Source organism: Athene cunicularia (assembly GCF_003259725.1).
Source record: "Athene cunicularia isolate RWA chromosome Z unlocalized genomic scaffold, athCun1 chrZ_part2, whole genome shotgun sequence".
Classification (NCBI taxonomy): Eukaryota; Metazoa; Chordata; class Aves; order Strigiformes; family Strigidae; genus Athene; species Athene cunicularia.
Window position 1 is genome coordinate 24,069,959 of NW_020799143.1, and position 24,519 is coordinate 24,094,477.

Consider the following 24,519-nt stretch of genomic DNA (forward strand, 5'->3'; position numbering starts at 1 on the left):
CCTTTTGATGCTTGCTCAGAATAGCTCAGAGTGGTGATTTTGCATTGCCCCAGCCTCCTTTTCAACAGAATGATTACAGAGTAAATACTTTGAAGCACGCCTTGGAATTAACTTTCCGATGGGAAAATTAAACCTTTTTGTAACATTACAAAATTTTCTGCATATGAATACATATTTTTTACCTCATTGGGAACAATTCTCTATAATAGGAATTGAAACTTCTTCATTCTTGCATTTTCCACTGCATCTTTTTCAACTGCCTCATTATTTTATTTCAGTGAAATCACATTATCCATTCTCTCCACTGATTTAAATATTTCGGATAATTACTTAGGACAAGGACTTACAGTTCACTAATATGATATAGTAGGTAGAGTCCAAGAATGGCAAACCTAGATTTCCTGTTAGTCATAGCTTCAGTCTTTTGTGCTATAGTCCTGCATTTGCATTAGTACAGTAATAATGACAAGTTAATTAAATTTGAAATTCTGAAGTTCCCAAATGCAAAAATAATATGTACATATAAATTCTCATGGTAGAGTGTACTGACACAGTTATGCCTCCAAGTTCTAAAGTAATTTTACTAATCTGAATTCTTGTTTTACCAGCTACCACAGGAAAGAAGTTGGGCAAGAAAAAGATGTCTGATACCACATATTCAGATTTTGTTAGGGGCTGTAGTAAAAATGTTACAAAAATAATGCTTTAATAGGCAGAACGGCCAGTATCAGAGAGAGGGTGGTGGACAAAAAAGAGATCTACCTTAAATTTTGTATCATTTAACTTGCTCACTAATGAACTGAAAGCAATGAGAAGTGGAATGTAAATGAGATTTCCATATTATAAGATTTGATGTGTAAAAGAAAAATATTGAAGCCAGAATAGAAATAAGAAAGGTTAGAAACTTGGACAGGAAATAAAATGACATCCAATCTGGAAAATATGCAGCCTATTGCATCTAGGGGAAAAATAACCTGAAAAACAGACATTTGCCAGCAGAGGGATTCAGCCAAAATCCCTCAGGGTGACACTGGATAGCAAATTATAAGGAAGCTTGCAAAGGAACGCAGCAACAAAACCCACTGGTTTAAATTAGGCTGTGCATGTAGAGACACAATACTGTGGAGTAGGGATAAGATAACTCCAGTCTGTGTAGTATAAGGGAGACCACACCACAGATACTGCTTATGGTTACGAGCACCCCTGTGCCAAAAAATTTCATCAAGCTGGAGGAAGTTCAGAGAAAGCAACAGAAATAAACATGTGGTTGTGAGGATTAATTTATGAGGAAAGCTCAGATGAAACCAATACCTTGGTTTGGCTAAATAGTTACTAGGAGGGGATATGATTACATTCTTCAAACACTTCAGGACTGTTATCATCAAAGAAGAAGATAAATAGGATGCACAGAAGATCTGGCTCTACATCTACTTTCATAACGTCCATATGCTTGAAAAAAACTTTGTATTGTCTTCCAGATGACCTCTTTCATGCTACTTCAACTCCCTGTCAAAAATGGATGTGTTAGTATAGAGGTCAAACTAAAAAAAAAAAAAAAAGAAAAGTTTAGGTCAAATTAAACATTTTAGCTAGCTTGAAATATTATTTTAATTTTATTTCCCCTTCAACTTGGTTTAACGAAGACATTAGGACATAGGTTAACTGTTTAACAGAAGAATTCCCTTAGAAGCAGGTGAGGAAGTATTCTCTATGAGTCCTTCAATTTCTCCTGATAATATGGTTCCATTCTGTACAAAATAATTATGTACTTATTGAGAGCAGGACTGAGACTCACATGTGTCATTTCATAGGGGAATGGTTTAACCTATAAACCATGTCACTCAACCTAGAGACAAAGGAATTGAAATCAGGGATAGAATGAATCTGAATTAGGATTTTCACATCTGAAGGTTAGGCTGAATAATGGACTTCAAGAAGAAAAAATCTGTAGGAAGAACTTCCTTAATCACTTGGAAGATGGGTTTTGGTCCCCTTTCTAAGGCTGACTTGGAAACTTTAAACACTATGTTCACAAAAAGTCACAGTGAACTTTCTTGATATCTCCAAAATAATTCTCCTTTTAGTTCAACTTAAACCATTAATTGAATTAGGGCTGGATTTATAAATAACTTTAATGAGGCAAAGTAGCATTTCTCAGCAAAAACGACTATAACACAAGCTGGGAAATAAAAACAGATCTCTACCATAGAACTCATTTAGGCTATAAGTATTTCCTGTGCAGATGTGTTTATCCACATCATATCTACAGCTTAACTGATGCTCACAAAGTCCAAGTCATTTCTGAATTTGATGGAGTTAAATCATTAATGAAGCTGTTCAGTCACATGCAAGGTTAATTGATTAATATCAAGTTAATAGGCATTCTGAACTTAGCTTCACCACTGGGGACTTAGTACTAGTAAAATTAATCTTTCTTAGTGGAAAGATCTTCGATCTGGGTATGAGTCATGCAGCTAGCCATAGTTAAATAAGCAGCCAGAGTCATATTGGTAGGACTCCTAATGAACACAAATGAGCCAGAATCTCCAAGCTAACTGCAAAGAACAGTCATTTTGGCCTGCTTTACAGATTTCAAAGACTTCACTATGTGCACATTATCTGTGTACTTGCTACACATTTCCAGACACAGAGAATTTAAGATTAGTACCTTTCTCCTAAGGTGTTGGTAATATTTTCCACTGAGTAGAAAGTAAGCATGTAGTTTCACGTTGCTGCTCAGTGTTTTGGAAGCTGGACCACTTCCTTGCATTCCTAAATGTGGATTTATTTTCTTAATTTTAGGCAATACAGTTTTAAGCTGTTGACCTTTATTTTAGTACAACTTATTGAAGTCAAATATAAACTCTCACTGAACTCAGTAGAAGCAGTTATATTGTATCTCATAATATTGGAAAGGACATCAATATTTGTCTATTTCTGCTGACAGAGGAAGTCGATCAACTATTAGACTGGGTATTAGGAAGCATTTCTTTCCAGAATGGGTTGTTAGGTGTTGGAATGGGCTGCCCAGGGCAGTGGTGGTGTCCCCATCCCTGGAGGTGTTTAAGAGTCGGGTCGACATAGTGCTGAGGGATCTGGTGTAGTTGGGAAGGGTCAGTGTGAGGTTAATGGTTGGACTGGGTGATCTTCAAGGTCTTTTCCAACCTAAATGATTCTGTGATATGAGATTTACATTGAAAAATAATTGACTGTAGCTGCATAATATTTTGAAATACTTTCTGTATGGAAAACATAAATATGAACCTCACACAGAAATATCTCTGAAAAGCTGTACAAATATGTCAAGAACTCTGCTATGCCAATTTTTTTGAGAAGGTATGATAGTTCTATTTTCACTTTTTTTGGCCAAGCAAATTGTGTTTTGTCTATCTGTACAGATACTGTTTATGATTTAGTCCTACACTTCTTTGAGAGGCTGGTCCAAAATATTTCTGTTTTCTTCCACAATGATCTGAAAGCCTTTCCTGTGTAATCACCATGGAGTCCTCCAGAGCCATTTTACTACATGGCTTTTCAGAGTGAAGTGAGTATAAATTGATGTTTTTATCCTAATGTGATTACAGACATACCAGCTGCTGTCAGACTAGATCAGGCCCTTGTAAACATTTAGACAATTCTGAAAGAATTTATGCCACCCATATTTTTCCCACAAAGATATTGTCATATTTTGACAAGAATAACTGTCCCTGTACTGCTTCTGTCTCTCAGTGAAAGCAACGATCAGATCAGATAATAATTCCAAGGTCTTTTTCTACTCCTGGGCTCTAGTGCCTAAACAGAATAAAGCTTCAAAAGCTCAAACACTTGTGCGTGCTTATATGCTTATACCCTGGGGATGCAATCTACTGTAATAATTCTTTTTGCAACAGCCATTGATTCCTTCTGCACTGGTCAATACCTATTTAATTCCACACCCTATTACACAGATTTCTTGGTTCTTGCATTCTATTTGCTATAATCCATTATATGTGGCCCAGCTGACCATTTGTCTGAATGTCCTTGAGCTTCACAGTGAATCAAACGAGCATTCCCTAAACAGCCTTCCATTTCCAGTGAAAACAAAATAAATGCAGATTCTGGCAAGAATGAATCACCTTTTTAATTAAAATGTGAATGATATTAAAGAAATGTGGACTAAATAACTGGAACTTTCATTCTAAAATAAAACAACCAATGTATTATAGAAATGGATGTGTTCTGTAAAATAAGGGTTTGTGTCTCCTTTCTCTTTTTGTAAGAAGATTGGCAGCTCCAAGTCTACCAACTTCTTCTGGATTTGCACTAAGTGTTTATGATCTCAGATTAAGGTTTGATTTCCCCTACCAGGTCTACGATTTTTGGAGGTCACAACGTACTCAAGAAAGGAGAAGATAACATAACAGATAGAAAAAAATAAATTACAGTGGTTATACAGTGTGGGACTAAGCTTTGTGCCACACAGGTTATTCTATTGAAGTCCATGGGACTATTTGCATAAATAAATCTGAGCAAATGTGTAGCAATTGTGAGAAAGTGTTAGTCCTTGAGTGGTTTTGAACGATGTAGTTCACACTAAGATCTTTTTTTCTCATGTTTTAATTTTAAATGACAACTATTTCTATACATTTCTGCTTCCTCATCCCTAGAACTACCATGTCTACCTATTTGCTATTTATGGGGTGTGTGAGAAAATATGAAGAGAGTTAGGACACACCTAACTTTCAGTCAGAAAGACTGGCTGAAAAATTGGCCTAGATTATCACATCCCTTAAAACAAGTACTGGCTCTTAGAAAAGAAAACTAACTCATACTCTGACTAATAAACTTCCTACTTTTTGACTGAACCCTAATATGGTCTGAGTTTCAGAGAATATTGCTACGTGATGATGTCTCTAACAATTAAGAAGGAAACAACTGAAAGCTGAACTGTCTTCCAGTAATGTGATGGTTACAGAGGCATTTCAGAGGCAGTGAATCAATGAACTGTGGATACCAAGTGAAGGCCATTTGGCAAAGTTTCATTTGGAAAGATTCAGTGTCTGCACAGAGTCAGCTCTGTGCGGGCTGAAGGATAACCAGGAAGATTTAGTTCCTGATTCAGCTGGGCATTTAAGGACATGAATAGTCCCATTGAAGTCAATGAGATTACTCACTTACTTGAAGTTAACCGCATACTTAAATATCCTTCTGAAATGGACGCCTACGCTTACAGATCAGTAGTAGGAAACTGGTTTGCCAGAGACTGGTTAAAAATCAGCTTCTTAATATTTGTCTGGAAAGTCTGTCAGAGCTTTCCCATGAAAAGGTATGTTTCTCCACCCCATTGAACTGCCAAGATAGCTAGGGGCAAGTAGGTAAAACAGATAAAATAGTCTTTTGCCTTGTTCTTTAAGATTATACTGGGATATAAAGTAATATCTTTCCACATTGCCTTGTGTGTCAAGAGAGACAATTTTTTTCTGGACTCGATTTTCTCATATTTGAGTCTCTGTGAGTGAGCTTATTACTGTAGCAAATCTTCCTACTGGGAAGAACTTCTAAAATGAAATTAAAGAACAAGTGCTGATTGATTTTCAAGACTCACAAAATATTAATGTTGGTTGTTTTTCAAAAAGGTCAAAATATCCCTATAGCATTATTCAGAAGTTTGAAAGTAAGTTCCCTATCACTGTCAATAATCAGCATTCTCAGCTGGAAAGAAATTGAGGCTGAAAAGGAGGACTATTATTCCTATTTAATTTAATTAAAGAAACGAGAGAAACAAATTTCTACGTTTTAACGTTATGAAAACAAGATGCTCAAAAAAAACCCCAAAGATTACTGATTCAGTTAAAATAATTTTAAACACCAGAAGGACAATGAGCCTGTACACAGAATAAAAATCTGTCTAATTTCCAAGATGAAGCTAACTGGCCAAGAAATTACTATGACTTCTTTATCTGGAAAAAAAAAAATAAAAATCTACACATATTGGATAAAATACTTAGAAAACTTGAAGCTTTATAGCGTACGTCACTTTTCCCCTTAGAGGATGAAAGCCATGTTAGAAAATGAGATACCTACAGAGAGAACAGTCTTTTGTCAACAGGAAAAGGTAGTCCTTGATAAAGTTATGTGACTTCAGGTACTCTGGGCTTTATTCCAAATTGTACTTTGAACTTCTGTCATCATCAGGGAAAAGTGAAAAACCTTTGTACCTTATTGCTCCATATCAAAATTATAGATAATTCTCTTTGCTTTTTATAAAAAAATCTCTTATTATTATGTCATGTTTTGACACAATAAAGCCCTATTTTGTATACAAATTGCTGAAACCTAAACAGAATGTAGGCTGTTGCTTAATTAAGGAATTACCAAACCTACAGACTTCGTCCCCACACCACTATTTTTTTGCTAATAAAGCTCTATTTACAGTACCGGCTAACACAAATCAGCAGCTGGCAAAGCCTGAAGTGCAGTTCTGAGAGGGAAGGTGGGTTGAATAATGGCCAGTTTTCTCTCTGCTAGGTTTTCTTCCCTGAGTGTTAAAAGGTACAGGTTAAGGTTTCTTCCAGGGTCTCCCCAAGATGAAAAAGGAAAGCAGTCTGGGACAAGAGGTAGAAAAGGCAAGCAAGCTGCAGCATTAGGGGGTTCATGAAATTATCCCCTAGATGTGTAGAAACAGCTAGTGAAGAGGGAGGACTGATGGCTTGTGATTGCCCTACAAGTGTACATAATGACATCTGCAACAGTGGAAAGGAGAGAGACTGGACAAATGAGATGTAACTCTTGCTGTTTCTGTCTTTCATGACTGATCCTACTTTGTGCTCTTGGTTCTCAACCACCATGTGGAATCTACCTGACACCAGCATCTTTTGTCATTGGCTGTGTTATAAATCTTTTTCCCCTCTGTCCAACTCCCAGTCTTTCGTGTTAAGCAATTCTTTTCAATTTCAACATATGCCAACAGCCTCTGAAGATTTGAATCAAATAATCTGGCACTGATGGAAACGTGTGTTCCTTTTCCAGGCCTGGCTGTGAGAAAATCCAGCAAAGCAAACTGTGAGTTTATATCTGCGAACATGGCTTCTGTCCAATAACATGTCAAGTTTGTCAAAAGTGTCTGACTGAAGCCCTTTGTTATCACACACTGGTGAAATGATTTGCCTGAAGGGGAAACAGAGCATTAATAAATTGAATGAATTGCACATTGTTCATGACAGACTGTAATGGTACAGTCTTCTATGTACTGTACATCCCTGATACCACCCCAGGTCCTATCTGATTAATATACATCTGTATAAAAGTATAAGAATCAATTTGGGATTGATAGCACAAATCAGCCATTCCTAGGATGCCTCACTAAAAGCATTTCCCAGGCTAGATCATATGCCACTTTGTCTTAAATCATGGCAGTATATCATGTTTACATTGTCAATGGCTCCTCAGCCTGATGACACGTCAAAACAGGCAATTCAGGCTTTAAATATTTCTGTCATAATACCAGGATTAACATCCACTTAGATATGTGGAATAAACTAAACATGTACTTTTTATTGCCCTAATTGCCATGATAAAGGAACTGAGGACATGGATGTTGCCTTGTAAGTCCTGTACAATTTTTGAACTCCTAAAGAAAAAACACAGTAAAATTCTCTGGCTCTCTAAATGATTCTTACATCTTTAGGTAATAGCAAGAGCTTAACAGTCTTGCTAGAAATCTGTTGAAATCCCCAACACAAACCCTAAAACCCACAGCCACCAAACTTTTGTCCAGAAGGAAGTCTTTACAAATACTGTACCAAATACCCTGACTTTCGAAAGCTTCACCTCTGGAAATCCATTCAGATTTTAATTGGCTTCCAGGACCATTGCTAGTGCATACTTCACTAGGAACAGTGGCCTACTCCATTCAAATTATTCCCTCTATATTCATTCACACCTTCATTTGTGTGTCCCAGGTCACTAAGAAATAACAGTCCCTGGAGAGTGTATGTTCTCTCCATCTCAAAAAAAAAAAAAAAAAAAAAAAAAAAAAAAAAAAATTGTCCTTCAGCAAATCGAAGGGTATATTCTGTATTTGAATTCATTTCAGAGGCACAAGTATCATGGTAGCATTTTCATAAAATTTTTGGTGACATCTTTCTCTTTTACTTACACTTCCACATTAAGGGTCATCAATAAAATAACAGTATTGCTGTTACAATCTGAAACTTACCTTTCAGCTTTCTTCAGTTGTCAACGTAATTTAAGCTACAGTATGACAAATGGAATGATAAGACTGAAATCCCTAGGTTTACATTATTTAAAAAAAAAAAAAAAAATTATCTAAAGACTTTCTCAACTCTACTTTTCCTGTTCTATGTGAAGTTTGAAACAAGTTGGTAGCTCCCCATACAGCACTATGAGTAATTTTGGAAAACTCTGCTAATATCATGCTGAAATCAGCATGTTGAATAACAGAAAGAAAGTGACCCAGCAATGACTTTGGGTAGCTTCATGGACTGAAGCAAATATTTACATTACTTCAGGCAATGGGGAGGTGGGGTGGCAGAATGAAAGACATATTTGTCCTAAGGATTATATCAGTGTTCTAAACAGAGCCTCTCTGCAAAATGTGTGGAGCATTTTAATTACCCTTCTCCTACCTCGTTATTGAAATATTTTTAGGATTACTTGACTGTGCAAACTGTGACAGCCGGTTGTCAAGAAACAAAAGGAACTGTATTCCTGAGGAAAAGATGGTCTTCTGAGCAATCAGAGTTCTCAGAGATGCACAAAGATGAATAGGTTATCCCTAATTTGATAATTTGTGATATCAACTGGGCAGTTAATAGCTTTGCCTAAATAATTGGATTGTGAAATATGTAAGTATTGGGAGAGTCCTCTGATGTTCACAGGAAAAAACGTTTAGAAAAAATGGTACCAACTATGAGTAAGATATAGCCACCAAAAAATGGATAGGGGAAAAATAAATATCAAATACTTCTGTAAAATAGGGTTTTTTATATTCATATACTACTTTAAGACAACTGTAGTACTTTGTCTTCAAACATGCTAGCAGTCTCCTGGAAATCAGCATGTCCTAGACGGCTAGAATGGGAAAGGAATCAAGGAAGCCAGATTACCAAATACTAGACTATTTTTTTTTTTTTTTCTTTGGTTTAACAAACACTTTTAGGGAGAGTCCAGAAAACAGCCTGTGATGGAAAATGCAGAGGAGGCATTCAGATTTATTTTCTATGTGTAAAACTTTTAGGATTTCTCCTGCAAGCTTGGTCATAAGGTCAGATCTGTCCTTAACATATTGAGATTCACTATCATTTGGATGCACACAGGACTAGGTGCACTGATAACTACTCTATTATTGTTTCTATTCCTTCCACTAGTAGAGAAATGTGGGTTTTGTTTGTTTTTGTTTTGTATTGGTTTGTTTGTTTTTTTGGGGGGTTTGTTTTGGTCTGGGTTTTTTTGTTTGCTTTCTTTTCTAAGAAGGCAGCACAATTGCTTTATTACAAGTACTACTTTATGCTGTATTGCTTAATTTTGCTTTGCCTGATAAGTCATACATTATTGTTTAGACCCCATCTGCTAAGATGATGGCAACACTTCTGACAGAAAACTTGAACAAATAATTTAACAAGTAATTTTCTACAAATACTTTAACATATAGCATTTGTTGTTCTCTTTCTGTAGTGTTGGTTCTTGGAATTTGACTTGGAATGTAAATAAAAAAGTACTTGAGTCAAAAATGAGATTTTTTCTTTAAAATAAGATTTTGTTTTCTTTAACATGAGATTTTGCTTTCTTTAAAATGAAATTGGTAGGGATATCCATACTTCTCAAAAATAAATAGTTTACAATGAAAATTTCTAAAGCTTAAAATCTATTTTTTTAACTCTGTATTTTAGTGCATGGCTTTAAATAAGGAACTACAACTGCTTGCCGTTACAACTTTGAACAGTTGTGATAAAACCTCACATAATGCCATCTGAAAAAAAAGTATTTTTTTTATTTTCAAGTGGTATAACAAACACTGAAGAGAAACACTGTCTCCAACAACATAGAAGAGAACACAGTCTACTTACTATAAGATAAACCTAACACAAAAGATTTTTAATTTTATTTTGTACTTTGTCCATTGAGTTCATAATACATACACCAGAATTTATGCTGTTCTAAATAATACTTTCCTTCACAAAATCAAAGTTGTATCCTTTGTAAATTAAAAAGGTTTCAGTGGTCTTTCAGGTTTCCAGAAGATAATCAATGCAGTGATCGTATGAAAGGTTTTTAATGTATTATAGTGTTAGAGATCTTAGCTATAAAATTTTGGACCCAGCAATGCTGACAAGTTTTCACTGAGGATAAATGTGCTCTACAGTCTACAGGTGAAAGCATGATTTCAGACCTTTGGGCCCAATCTACTGCTTTCTCTCCATATTGATGTTAGACAAAAATAAGGGGAAAAAAAAATGCTCGGGAATGCCAACATAGTTTATGCAGACCTTTTTTTTGGAGGAATAAAATAAAAGATAATTTTTATTACCATTTTTTATCTCGGACATTTGTATCATGTGGTCCCCTAACAGTTACTAAAAGATATATCTTTTCAGACATGTTTTTCAGGACTGAGCCAATGAAACCAAGAAAGACCTATAGGGAAATGTCAGTCCTGAGACCAGACATGTTTGCTGAAGAGCATGCTTTTGAAAAGACTCCATGAAGATTGTTTATCTTATTAATGGTATGCCACAGCATAGAAAATTCCTTAAGAGAAAAATAAAGAAATTGTCTTATTTTCACTGTGGGTATACATACTAGGGAAATTTCCTCTCTGACCAATGGAAACATCAAGTGCAGGCAGTATTAATGTATTTTTAATTTATGTAAGGGAAAATCTGATTGTTTCAGGGAAGAATGCACTTATACTCTTTTTAGAATAAATTCATAGCTATTCTGGAAAGACAAACTTGCTGTAACAGAGCACACTTAAAGTGATACAAAGCCTCCTTTCCTGTAAGGTGATGCATGCTTTCTATTGATCTCATGTTTATTTGGTATATATTAATTCCTGATGTCAGACACATATTTTACACTTGGTTTAGAAGAGGTGTTGGCAACATGAAAAATACGAGCACAGGCTTTTTAGGCAGCTTAATAAATGCTTAAGATTACTAAACAAAAACCCACAGTTTCTCTGTGGATTATGTATGGTTATATGAGATGCAGCTACATGGTGTAAACAGTCAATACAGACTGTACTTTACCCACCCAGTTCTCTTTTTCAAAGGGAAATGCAGAGAAAGATTTTTGAAACTTCAAACCTCCAAATATTTTGACAGTACTTCCAGCATTTTACCACTCCCTTCAAAAGTCAGGGCTCATTTTAAGAAGACAGACGCCATTTTTCTGCCTTATTTTTACATCCTGCTCCAATTTGCAGGATAACGGTATTGTGCCCTCCAAAGGCAGAGATGCTGTTCTGTCTTGTGTCCTAGTACAATGTTTCTGGCCTACTGATGGATTCGGGAGCTCCTGCTTCATTCTTCATCCTCTCACAGCATCTGTGAAGACAGTCATGAAACCTTGAGATCAATACTAGACCTGGCAGCTGGCAGAGAGATTTCAAAGAATTTTAATTGCTCTTTTTAAAGTGCAACAGAATTTCACAGCTAGACTGTCTTGGAAGAAATCTTTTTAAAATCTTTTAATTGTTTGTGAACCAGAGCACATACATTTACTACATGGTGACTATTATTAGCAGGAAACAGTTATTTTAAAACAGAAAGACCGTCCCTTATTGTTTCTGAATCATACAGCTTACATAGCAGAATGTCTTTCAAAGACAAAACTTCAGCAGTATGGAAATGAGTGGACTGGCTGTTGCTCTTTGTCTATGATTTCACAAATTGTCTTGAAATTGTTTGTTATGCCTGGAAGCAAGCTAAGTGACAGAAAAGCCAAGATGCTAGAAAATGGCATAGAATAAATTAATTATATTTGCTATTTTTCCACTTAAAAAAAACCCCAAAACAACAAAACAAAACAAACAACCTTTTGCTTTATGCATTTGCAACAGACATATCTTTGTAAAGTGCTTTCAGATATTCTGCCCTAATATAGTTTTTTTTTGTTATGAGTTTTAGTTACAAGGAAACCCAAGGGAAAAAAGAACCCAGGTCTGCAAAATGCTGGAAGAGGTCATCCAGATCCCTTTTAACCAGACAAAGATTTTGCAAGACCAAGATCAATCAAGTCAAGAGGAAGCTGGAGGAAGTATGTAAACTGCTTAAAAACAAAATTAAATACTGAATGTGAATATTTTTTAAGGAACATTGAATATTTTCCATTGTCTAAATAGTGAAGTTGTAGTTCACTTGTAAGTTATTGGATTCATTTTAGGAGATAATAAAATTTCATGGTGTGTCTTATGTATGAAGAATAATTTACTATCTTTTGGCTATGAAGCTAATGCAGTTAAGGAATCTAAGTCAAACCTAAATATCTGAAGTTTTCATGCTTCAAAAATAAAACCCAAGGTGTTCATGTTCCTGGATATGAGAAACACAACACCTCGAAATTCTTGTTTCCTTCTAACAGTCTCCCAGCATCTCTATTTTGTCATTTGTACTCTTTCTCCACTTTCAGTCAAGAGACACACAGGAATAAAAGCTTCTAATCATATACAGTTTTTACTTCACCAGTTCTAGTAGCAGGCTTTTTTTTTCCTGCAAGCTCTTATTCCCATTTAAATGAACTTTTTAATCATAATATGATAAATCTATCACTCTTTATCCAATATTACAACTGTAGGTGGGTGGGTGACAGCTACAGTCTGTATTTTCCTTGAAGTAATTCCAGCATAACTCTAGGGGATAATTAAGAAGGTATGTTAAGAATATTTTTGAATTTCCTTCATAGTAGAAAAATTTTATGTGTGTCTTGGCCTACTGTTCAAAATCTCAGTTGCAGAAGCAAAGGCTGTATATATTGCCCATTCATTACATTCAGAGAGAGTATACATCCTGATATTTAACTTCCATGCCAAGCAATAAAGGTAGAAAAACTTTCAAGATAGTCACCATTTTACACCAAGGAGTTAGTTCTATTCCCTAGATTTAAATAATATAAAGTAATAAAACCTATTTTGAATTCACAGTTGATGTTACACTTAATGGTATACTGAGAAATAACTTTTTCTTCAAACTCTTCTTTTTTACAAATTATGCTTAACAGTCATAAACTGGGAAAGGAACTGAAAAGCTTAAAAATGTTGTCAGCACAGCATTTTCACTTGAGGGATTGCTGCCCTTTTCCTTCAAGCTATCTGCAATACTCTGGATGATCTCAGAAGTTGAACTGGGAAGCCTTATCCCTGGTAACCACACATTTCTTCACTCGCATTATTCTATTTGAATAAATCATGATGTCTGAAGGAAAATATACATATCTTGTTTTCTAATTCTGAGGGACACAGACATCCACTGTATTGAGAAGCAATTGAGCTAATCACAAAGCAGAAATTGCCACTTTCCATTCCTTGAGTTTTTACCTTTTCTCCACTTTTGATGTTGATCAAGGCTGGACAAGACAGATCCATGGAAACATGGCTTAGAAGAGCAGAACCTTACTGTACCTATCACTTTATCTCAAAATAACCAAACCAACCACTTTATCTCAAAATAACCAAACCAACATACATTGACTGCTGCATATACTAGCTCTATTCCGTCAGAATGTGTAAAATGTATTTTAAATAGGGAGTCTGTATTATACTTGGCAAACATTAGTTTCTTTGGTGATAAAATTTCATTCTTTACTGGCAGCCAGAATATAGTCATGGCAAGACAGGACACTTTTAGATGATGTGTAAGTATCAATATCTTTTTCACTACTTGGAAATTATAAATACATATTCATTAATCTGTGAAAGTGTCCAGTTCAATTCTATTTCTTTTATTCTTATTTTTCTTTACTGTTGAAGGATAAAATCTTGTTCCTTTATGTTTCTGAAGCAATTAAAAGAAAAATCTCCCTCCTTATCTTCAGCAAAAAAGCATGGGTCAGGGGAGTCTCAAAGACAGATAGTTTCCACACAGCAGTTTGTTCCTTTTTTTCTTCTCAGATGCTTCCAATATGAATGACTAGTCATAGCACTCAACTGTACCAGTAGGCACAAAAAGTTTAAAGTCAATTCTTACTCGTAAAACAGGAAACAAAAAGATAGGATAGTAGCATTTTCTCTTAGTAATAATATTTAGTAAGGGCAAAGTAAACTTATTAAGGATGAGGGTATGCATACAAAAGCAATACAGGGCATTCCTTCTAGCATGCTGTCTCATGATTTCACCAGTGCACTCTAAATCCCTCACAATTTCAAGATAAAAAACTGTCAAAACTTTAAATTACATTAAAAAAAAAACAAAACTGCTGAGGAATTCTGGCTCAGCATTCAAACAATTAGAATTTATATTTTTAATGTGGGATGACTCTTTTTTTTTTTTTTTTTTTTTTTTTTACATAACTAGACTGTGCTTATAAAACTGCAGGTTCAATGCAAATGAAAAGTTAGAAAGCACAAAAATAAAATATACTCTTATAAAGAGCTTTCAGTATGTAAATGCATCAATGCAAGACTCCAATGAAGCTCAGAATTTAAAGAAGGACGAGAATATTCAACAAGAAAGAACATCACACAGAAAAGTTTAAGATACTTTATATTCCAACTTGACAGCTTGACAGAATCAAATATCATTGCTTACAAAAGAAAAAGTATTTTGTAGAGGTATTTTCAAGGTTCATATTTAAGGCTCAGTAAGATCAATGTCTTTGGAAAGGCCAAACTTGGTAGTCAAGAAAATTTACCACAACATATATATATATCTATATATCAGAAGATATTTTATTGCCAACAAATACAAAATTGTTGCTCTCATTCACTCAATGTCTCATTTTGAAGATAAATCTTTTCCTTCACCACTTTTAAAGACCTGTAAATAAAGCATTGTAAAATATTAAAACAAAAAAGAAAATTTAGCAACAATAAATTAAAAAGGGTGAGGAGGAGGAAAGCCCAACCCATCATGGAGCAAATGTATTAGAAGCAACAGAAAAGTTATAAAGTGGAATCAAAGTATCATATGATGTTTTCCTTCCAAAGAAGTTTGGGGTTTTGCACAAGAAACAAAGTAGCAGCAAAGAAAAAGGGTAAGTATGAGTGCATTGGTGTCCCACAAACTTGTTTTTATTAACCAAAACAGTAGTACTCATCAGAATCAATTCTGGGGTGCTTATGCAGAGGCTGCGAGTCCTCCATAATAGAAGAATCACTGAACTGGTCCATATCTGAAGGGGTTTGATGACCAGGGACATCATCCACTAAGGTGTCCAAATAACTCCCCACTGATATTCCATCCAGTCCATCGCTACAGTCTTGTAAACTGCTACAGCTGCCGTGGAAGGATGTCTCTTGACTTTCTAGCAAGCTGCACAAGCTGCCACTCAAACTGCTACCTCTGCTGGCAATGGCCTTCTCTTCAATCATCCACTTGATTGATTCAATACTTTCATTGATGATGAGTAGCTGGCGCATAAGCTTCACATCAGTGGCTCGGAGATTAACCTACAAGGCAAAAGTGATTAAAAAAATACTATTTTTCTTCAAATCAAACTCTAAGTAGCAGGCTGGAAGCAATGAACAGGTTAAAAAAAAAAAAACCACAACAAAACCACACAAAAATCCACCTTTCACAGGTAGGACAAAACTATTTAAATAATTAGTAAAAAAAAACCCAACAAACAACCCAAAAACCAAACAACAAACAAAAAACCCTAATGCTATACTAATACTTTTAATATAGTTCAAGTGTGAACCTGATCAGGCTACCTAAGCAGTTCATTAACAGGCATGCTAGTGAATGACAAGACTTGTACACAAAATAGTACAATGTTATTTAGATGAGAAACATAGCTGCTATGAGAGCTCTTGGGGAAAGCATTTCATTATTCAGAGAAGCAAGAGGCAAACCTGTTTCCATTTACAATTACCCTAAGCTACTTAGCAGATCAAGGCAGCTAAGTATTTACACCAAATTATCATTATTACCACTTCTTGGGTAACCGAAAACTTTCAGACGTGCATCATTTGAAAAAAAAGCTTGTGGACTTTTAACTTTTATTCACACTACACCTGAGTTTATGTTGCAAGCTCCTGTATGACTCTCTGAGGGTTGAAATACTGAATTTACTGAAACTGTAAATTTCAAATTATTTAAACCCATATTAGATGAAGGTGAGTTCACAGTCAATCATTTATTATAGATTAACATAAAGAACAAAAACTTTTAAAAAAATAACTAAATAAAAAAATACCCATTAAGCACAAACTCCTACTTTCCAACCTAGCTGTGGTTGTTGATGCATACACACAAAAGTGGAATATTACAGTGCTGCATTTCACAGACAAGTTAACTGACTTAATGCTTTACTTAACAGACAAAATTTATAAGCCACTGTTTTACTCAAATTTCCACAATAAGGTGACACTTGAAGGTGAGGCTTTTATTTATTACTTCTTTCTTTTCATCTGAAACATCACAAGTGTTGGAAAAAAGAAAAAAAAAAAATCTGTGTCATTTCCTATTCATCACAACAAGTGAAAATACTGAACAGGCAGTCTGACAAACCTGATGATTCCAGGTTTGACTAGAATAAAATGTAGAAAGCCAGAAGCTACTTCCACCCATACTGTGAAAAGATAATGATAGTTTGTGACCTAATTAACTATCCAGCCCTTTTCAACAGCACCTCAACCCTGCTAAATGTTTACAGAGACACACTTTCTGTCTCATCACTGCCACAGTAAGATCTCCACCTAGATGAACTTTTGCCAACATAGGACATGCATGCTTGATACCATTGGAAAAAAGACACTAGACATTTTAGATTAATTTATAAAGATAGTCTAGCATTTAATTTGTGTCATTTTATCACATGTTCTTGCATTCTTTTAACTGTATTAATGAAATATCCTCCATGCAGATATGTCACTGCTTTAATACATGCATTTGGAGAATACTTTCCCTTGTATATAATTTGAGTGTACTTCTCTTAAAAAATGTGTGCCGTAATGCCTGATATATATACACACATATTCTACATGTTTTTCTTCCGCAGGCACTAACATCTTAACTTTCAGGTCATTTATTCAAAAAAGACAATACAATGTATTGAAAATTTGAACATCCTCACTCAGTTAAGAAATCAGGAAGAAGACAAGTACGATCTGTTATGCCAGACAATAGACATTTTGTGCTATTCTCCAGGTCCACAGCCATTGTACAGAAATATAGCACCTGCATTGTTCATCCAAAATGGACTGGAATGGAATCAGTATTCTCAAGAAAGAAAAGACTGCATCTTGTTTTGTCAAAAGTACAATCTGGACATTGTTTTTTCCATTCTCAAATGCCATCTTTTCAAAATCCTAAATTACACTGACCTGGTAGAGTTCAAAAAATTTTCATAATGTATTTTTATTCTATTAGATACTGCAGAAGACTGTACTGGCACTGGCTGGGATGCTTCATAGCAGCTAGTACAGTCCTGTATTCGATATCTGGGACTAAACCAGTGTTGACAGCATATCAGTGTGTCAGCTGCTGCTGAATAGTGATTGCACAGCACCAAGGCCTTTTCTGTTTTTCACTCATCCTCAGCAAGGAGGATGGGGCTGGGAATGATGTTTGGAGAGGACAGAGCTGGGATGGTTGACCAGAAATGACCAAAGGGATATTCCCTGCCATTTAATGTTGTGCTCAGCAATAAAACCCATGGGTTTGATCTTTTAAATGTAGCAGCTGCTTGGGGACTGGCTGGGCATCAGTCTACTGGTGGGAGATGGTGAGTTACTGAATTTGCATCACTTGTGTTTTTTTTTTTTCTTTCTTTCACTTATTAAACTGTCTTTATTACAACCCTTTTAATTCTCTTCCCCATCCCATGGAAGAGGGAGAGGGAAATGAGTGAGTAGATGGTGAATGCTTAGTTCCTGACTAGGGTTAACTCAACACAAAGATATTTCAAGCTTTGTTTGTAACAGACTATCTGTGTGACACTCATATGTATTCTCAGTCTTCTTCTCCAGTCCCCAGAATGATTTCTAAATTTTCCTCAATCCAGTATCACCAGATTTAACACAGCTAACCTGGTACTGTGCAAAATAGAATTACCATTCATAGTTTTAATAATACTGCCTATCTAACATTGTTCCAGATGTGAGGTTCTGAAAACAGATTGACCATTTCACAGTCCTCCTGCTCAAGTCAGTTCCTCTATCCCTACACATAAATCACTATAAACCATTTGCTGAACAACTAGGCTGTCATGAAAGCAGTAAATTACCTGACTTCTCAAATGCAGCTACAGACTTCAGCAACTTGCCGCATATAAGCAAGACTGGAGACAGCAAATTTCCCAAAAGGCTGATTAAGGAAATGTTTAAGAGAGCCAGCACTTATAGGGCTCTAATGAAACAGACCCTTTTAGACAAAGTAGGTATCTCAAATATTTCAGATTCAGTTCACAGGAAATACTTTTTTTTTTTCTAAATAAACCCACAGCTTCAGCATTTCTATGGAACAGCCTTACTGGGAGTAAATCTTTGCAATTCTGCATACTTGAGTCCTCGTCCTCCAAGCTACCATGTTGTCACAAGTCTCCCATATCAAGAATGTGCTTTTGCTAAAGCAAACATTAAAATGTAGTCCACCAAGCATCATCTTTCTTTATTATGCTTTACTTCAGCTGCTTGATAACACAAAGATGTCAGTACATTTCATGCCTCTTATCTGCTTTAGCCCAGACAAAATCATATTAGTTTAGACTCATGTAGCTGCAATCCATGCAACTGCTGGAGCAAACAAGTCATTTCCAAGATGGTTCAACTAAAGAGACTAAACACAATAAAATCTCATCAAGTCTGACAACTCCATTTGTTATGCACAGTAACAGGTGCATTTCAGAAATAATCTAAACAGGGTGTATCATAGGTAATATAGGTATTTCAGAAAAGTTTCTACAGCTGCACTTAGAATCAAAGGTTGAGCACAGCACCACCGTAGGGAAGGTGTGTGTGAGTATGTATCAGTCCTCAGCACAAACTTATGCTGTACAGAAGAAATGAATTGTGATAAGAAAGCAAAAAAGAAATTCTGGTTACAGACTAGCTTATATATCTTTCTGCTTAGTTTGCATGATCACAGTAGTGCAGATCCCAGGAAGGACTGTAAATATAAACATTAAACAGCTAGTCATGGCAAGAGAAAATAATGACATTAAAGTGACAGCATCATTCAAGTAACACAGTCTGGTAGCATAGATGGAGGGAACAGATTAACATTCAGACACAACTAAATCTTCAGTCTGGATGGGATAACTGGCCTAAACACCTGTCTGTGCCTCCCTCCCTCTCATCCTGGTTGTTCTAACAAGATACTTCTTCCTTACACAACTAGCCTTGCTTATGGTCTTCCACAGTAATATGTGCAATATTGAGATGATTCAAGAGAATTTATATAAATACAAACATATGGACATCTGTGTACATATATGTATACACAGATAAATACAAATATTCATGTTATTTTTATATACAGTGTTTTTATAAAGGACTTCACTAGGTTATTGGTTTTAGAATAAAGATTTTAATGACCAGAGCTGTTAACAAAGACAATTATTGCTTCCTGACAGTCACCGAAAATAATGTATTGGCTTCCCTAGCCTGGTCACTTCGCTTTTGGATCAAAGACGCACTTAGACTACCGGCAGAATGGAACTGGTGTTTTCCTGCTGCATGTTCTGCAGAGACAGCTTCCAGTTAGCTCCAAACACAGCAGGTCCTCTTCCCCTCCAAAAATTACATGGCTAAATTTTATTTCAATATATCCTTTTAATGTATCAAAGCTGTCTGCAACTCTAATTCCCTTCTGCAGATTACTTTCTTTTAGATTCCTAGGGTCATGTGCTGCTGCTGCTTCTTTTAACTACAAGAAGTCTGCAGGGATATTAATGGTAACCATAAAATGTGGTATGAGGAAAAGATAATTCTAAATTTATTTAAAAGATATTAGTTTTGTTTTTTCCTCAACACCTTTATGTTGTGTGCTCTAAAGAGCCTACTAGTAAAAGGAATAAAAATGACTGAGCCTGAATATTAAGGTATTTCCTTCAAGGTAAATCTTTCAGCCAGAGGACAGTAAAATAAATCACTGCAAGACACAAAATCTTAAACTTACAAAGTTAATGGATTCAGGGAGCTATTTAAGTCACTCCAGCTCAGAAGCTCTGCTCTGCACAGAATCTTGATCAGGACTCAAACACTGATCTAGGGTTGGCTACTGTGGAATCTGTGTTTCTGAAGTTTTAGACAGATATTCCACAATAAATGGAAGTTGGATGGAAACAGCAGAAAAACACAATGCCCTACTGAAAGCCACTAAGAGGTTTAGCATGTGAACAGTCTTGCAGAAGAGAGCCAACATGTGAAGAGGTTAGATGAAATGGGCACTTGTGCCCATTCCATCTGTTGTTAAACACTGCCATACCCATTTCTATTACCCATTTTACAAACAGAATTTCAAACCAGTAGAATCTTTCCACGACAAACAGATATGTGTGTGACCACTATGATTTAGGAGTATTAATGTGACTGGTGTTTTCTGTTTTCTAGGGTGTGTCAGAGACAACTTTCCACTTTTCCATTCAATTTCTTCTATTTCCCATGTTATTCAGGATAAAGACCTTTACAGTTACCCAGATATGCCTACCTCTCCTTTCTTTTTTTTTTTAAAGGCTGATTACCTCAATTTTCCATGGAATAATGAATGCCATTAATTCATTTGAAATGTAACAAAAAAGAAAATTAAAAATTAACAATGTCCAATTAAAAATTTGTTTTGAATTCTGAGAAGTCTCTTTCTTGAACAAAATGTAACCTTTGCCACTTTCTTCTGGTGTTACTTTTGTTATTACAAACACTGACTGACAATATTTAAAGTAACTAAGAAAATTAATTCCCAAGGAGAAAGGTGAGAATGTGAAAAATAAAATAAACATTAGCTGGCAATGTTGAATTATTTGAGCCTTAGGAAGATACAAATTTGGTAAGCAGATATAAAAGGATATAAAACTCATCTATAAAATTTCATCAACCAATTCTGTGAGAGAATATACATTACAAGCTAAAAAGACCATAGGCAACATATTCAGTGTCCAAAATTCAGAACTGTAAATGTAAGCATTGTTTAATTGGAGTGGCTAGCTAACACATTTACAATGGGTGAGTGTAGTCACATAAACAGGCTTTGTTTATTAAGCAACCATCATCAAGCATGAATCATGCCACATGAAGGTTAGCAAATTCAGAATGATATTACAAAAGCCTCTCAACACCAGTGAGTAAAAAAAAAGCCTATTTTTCCATTTAAAATGTCTAAAATAAAACCACAAATGATAGATATGAGACAAATGTCTGCTCCTTAAACACACAGGATGATTAGTAGGCTGTGCATGAGCTCTGTCCTACTTTAATTAGTACATATGCATGTGCACGACTTTAAACCTCTTGTCTACTTCAAAATTGTCCCCCTGGTTCAGAATGTTTGTCAAAAAGCCAGGGAGCTTTTATGTGACAACATTAGAACACAGGTTTACTATCCTTAGCTGGAAGGCATCATCTATGCACAGATGGAACTGCAACTGCTTGTGGGAATGCTTCACATACACTCCACCATGAAGTCAACTAGCTTGGATTAATTCAGGCACTACCATAATTCAGGTTAACCCAATCAACCTGACACTGTGTGTGATCTCTCTCATTTCTTCAGTTTCTTCATAAGCAGAAACAATGGAGGTGGCGACGAGACTGTCAGTGAGTGGAGGTGGGTGATCCAGTGTTCATCATTATACCATGTGTGTCTGACTAATTTACCTCACAATGATTTAGGTAAATTAAATTTCAGGCAACAGCGACATACATAGATCAACAGCTTTTTGCACATCTGGTTTCTTTCAGCATGTACTTGTGTTATAATGTATTGCTGGGACATTTTCCCATTTCTTTCCTCATGTTTTTTAGGGTTGTGGTAATCTTCAGACAACTAAGGAGCACATGCAAAAGCTACATAATCAAAAGTTAAATTTATTTTCATTTGTAGTTGCAGTTTACTGACCTAGTCTATTTCTGCAAATTGAGCAAGTTACACTGACCTTTTTCAGCTGTATATCCATAATGAGTCACAATAAAAACATTGTGGTATGTTACAGAAGCAGTCTTGATTGCTTACTTTTCGCTTTCTATTGCAAAAGAGAATATTTATGTTCTTGTTTCTCTTGAAGATTCCAAAATTGTTAAAACCCTCATAGTAGATTTTTAGACATTCATTACACTCACTATAGTGCCAGCTGTTCAGAAAGAGAGCAGTCTTGAAATCTTCAGTTTCTGTCTGTGCCTGTGACCTTGCTAGTTTAAAAAGAAGCTCTACGCTAGTCATCTTGTTTCAATGTGCTGCAGTTCCAGCGCAATCCTCCACCAAATGGTTCTGACAAATATTTCTATAGATCATGTAGTAAAATTTGGCAGCAACATAACATAGCTTTGTGAACAGTGTTTTCTAACTAGGAAGGAGAGACAGTGTAATTCGACATCAGCCAGAAGAGGATTCTCCTTATGTAAGCAGAGCTTACTAAACACCTATTAGTTAAATCAAGGAAGTGGGCAGGTCAGATCTGAGACACCACCAGAATAATCAGGAGGCAGAGCAACTTAATGAGGGAGCAGGTTAGCTCAGTAAGCAATGAGTGTAAATAATTTAATGAACAGGTTTCAAGGACATTACTTGCAAATATATGAACAAAATATTATGCTACTATGGTTATCATCTGGTATAGGAAATTACAGTATTGGTGATTTACATTTCTCTTACGCCACCATATTTTAATATGTTGATTTTATACATAGTAATTGATCCCGTTCAGACTTGAAAAGAAAATACATGCCACTAAGTTGTGCACTTCTTTAATTGAATTATATCTGTAATTAAAAAGTGAATCTCAAGGCCTTTTTCCACTTCACTGAAATGTGCATGATCTTTTTCTGTGGAGTATCTGTGGGCAGCCTGCCATTTTTATTAATACCGAGTAAAATCTCAATGATTTTGATAAATCATTCACTCAGTAGGATACTTTTTTTAAACATTATATTATTTGAGGTATCTTGTATGCTTAAGCATAACACAAAATTCTCAGGCCCCAAATTTTTGTTTGTTTGTTTATTCTAGTTTTTTTTGCCATCTTTTTATTTTACTGTGAAAAAGAAAAAAAGTTATTTAAATACCTACTTAGAAGATATGATCATGATTATCAGAGAGAAACATGCTATAGATCAGAGAGCAAGTGGAAGGAAAAAACTAAAGGTTAGTTAAGTCCCTATTTCATCATGACCTGCCCAAACAAAATAAAAGTTAAATCAGCTCTTTAAATATGGAAGCACCACAGAATTCAAGCAGAGAAACATCCAGCCTCAGAAGGATGAATTAATATAAAATGAAGGTCCTGATTATTTAAAGCTTAGTTGAATGAACATGAAAGTGAACAGTGAGGAAATGTAGTGGTTTGAGAAAAGAGAAAAGCTTCTAATGCTATGGGAAGTTTTTACTGAATGTTTCCAAATATCCCATGCTGCTGTCATAAAAGCAGGATCTGACCTTAGAAACAAATCTACTATAACGGCGGTGAAAATGTCCAGAAAAATCCATACTATGGACTCACATATGTTGACAGACAAGATAATACCACTGCAATCAGTCAGGTCAATATGTGGTGGTAACAATCGGCTGTGGGTGTCAGAAAGTGTTACAACAGATGGACGATCACAGCATCATTATAACGTGTTCTGGACATGAACCACAACACAAGACTGTATGTGTCTTCCCCACTGATGTGAGACAGCACTGGGGCTTAATAGCATATTTAGATTTATTTTTTTTTTTTCACTGATTTCACTTTCTGGCTTATTTATGCTTGTCTTGACCAATACATGCTTTTAAAAATACAGTGCAAAAACCAGATAAAATATTTGTTTGTTCCTGAATTAGGTTTGGTTAATGAGCACTCCAGACCTGCTTATCTCTTTAAAATGAACTACCTTTGATTTTGGCACTGTGTAAGTACACTCAATAGCACAGAACTAAAACAAAAGTGAAAGATGATAATGGGTTTTGCTTACTGCTATATTCAAAGTTTGAAACATTGCTTTTATGGAGACAACAGTGATCCTCACCTCATTATTACTGTTAAAAAAAAAAATACAAACAACCCCCCCCCAACTTGTTTCATTAAATCAGAGCCAAGACACAACAATATTCCTACTGAAGACAAATCTATACTTTCTTGAAATTCAAATCTGCTTTCACAATACCATTGGAGAGAAACGTAAGATTTTAAAAAAATTTAAATTCTTCGCCTTAATCTCCCTAGATT

The 24,519-nt window shown here is 35.5% G+C and overlaps 1 protein-coding gene across 1 annotated transcript; it reads right to left on the reverse strand.

Moving 5' to 3' along the window:
• Positions 1-14,866: 14,866 nt before the first annotated feature.
• On the reverse strand, positions 14,867-22,759 carry LURAP1L (leucine rich adaptor protein 1 like). The gene is made up of 2 exons (XM_026866437.1): positions 22,249-22,759; positions 14,867-15,604 (listed from the first exon to the last, which is right to left on the reverse strand). Exons 1-2 carry the CDS (start codon positions 22,267-22,269, stop codon positions 15,230-15,232), a joined length of 396 nt encoding a protein of 131 aa, XP_026722238.1. The 5' UTR covers positions 22,270-22,759; the 3' UTR covers positions 14,867-15,229.
• Positions 22,760-24,519: the final 1,760 nt, after the last annotated feature.

What these genes read in the sequence shown, in the direction of transcription:
- LURAP1L (XM_026866437.1), bottom strand. Translation starts at nt 22,269, where the DNA reads ATGGATATACAGCTGAAAAAG. An exon ending in TGGATATACAGCTGAAAAAG is followed by an intron (nt 15,605 to 22,248) that starts GTCAGTGTAACT and finishes TTTGCCTTGTAG; the next exon opens with GTTAATCTCCGAGCCACTGA.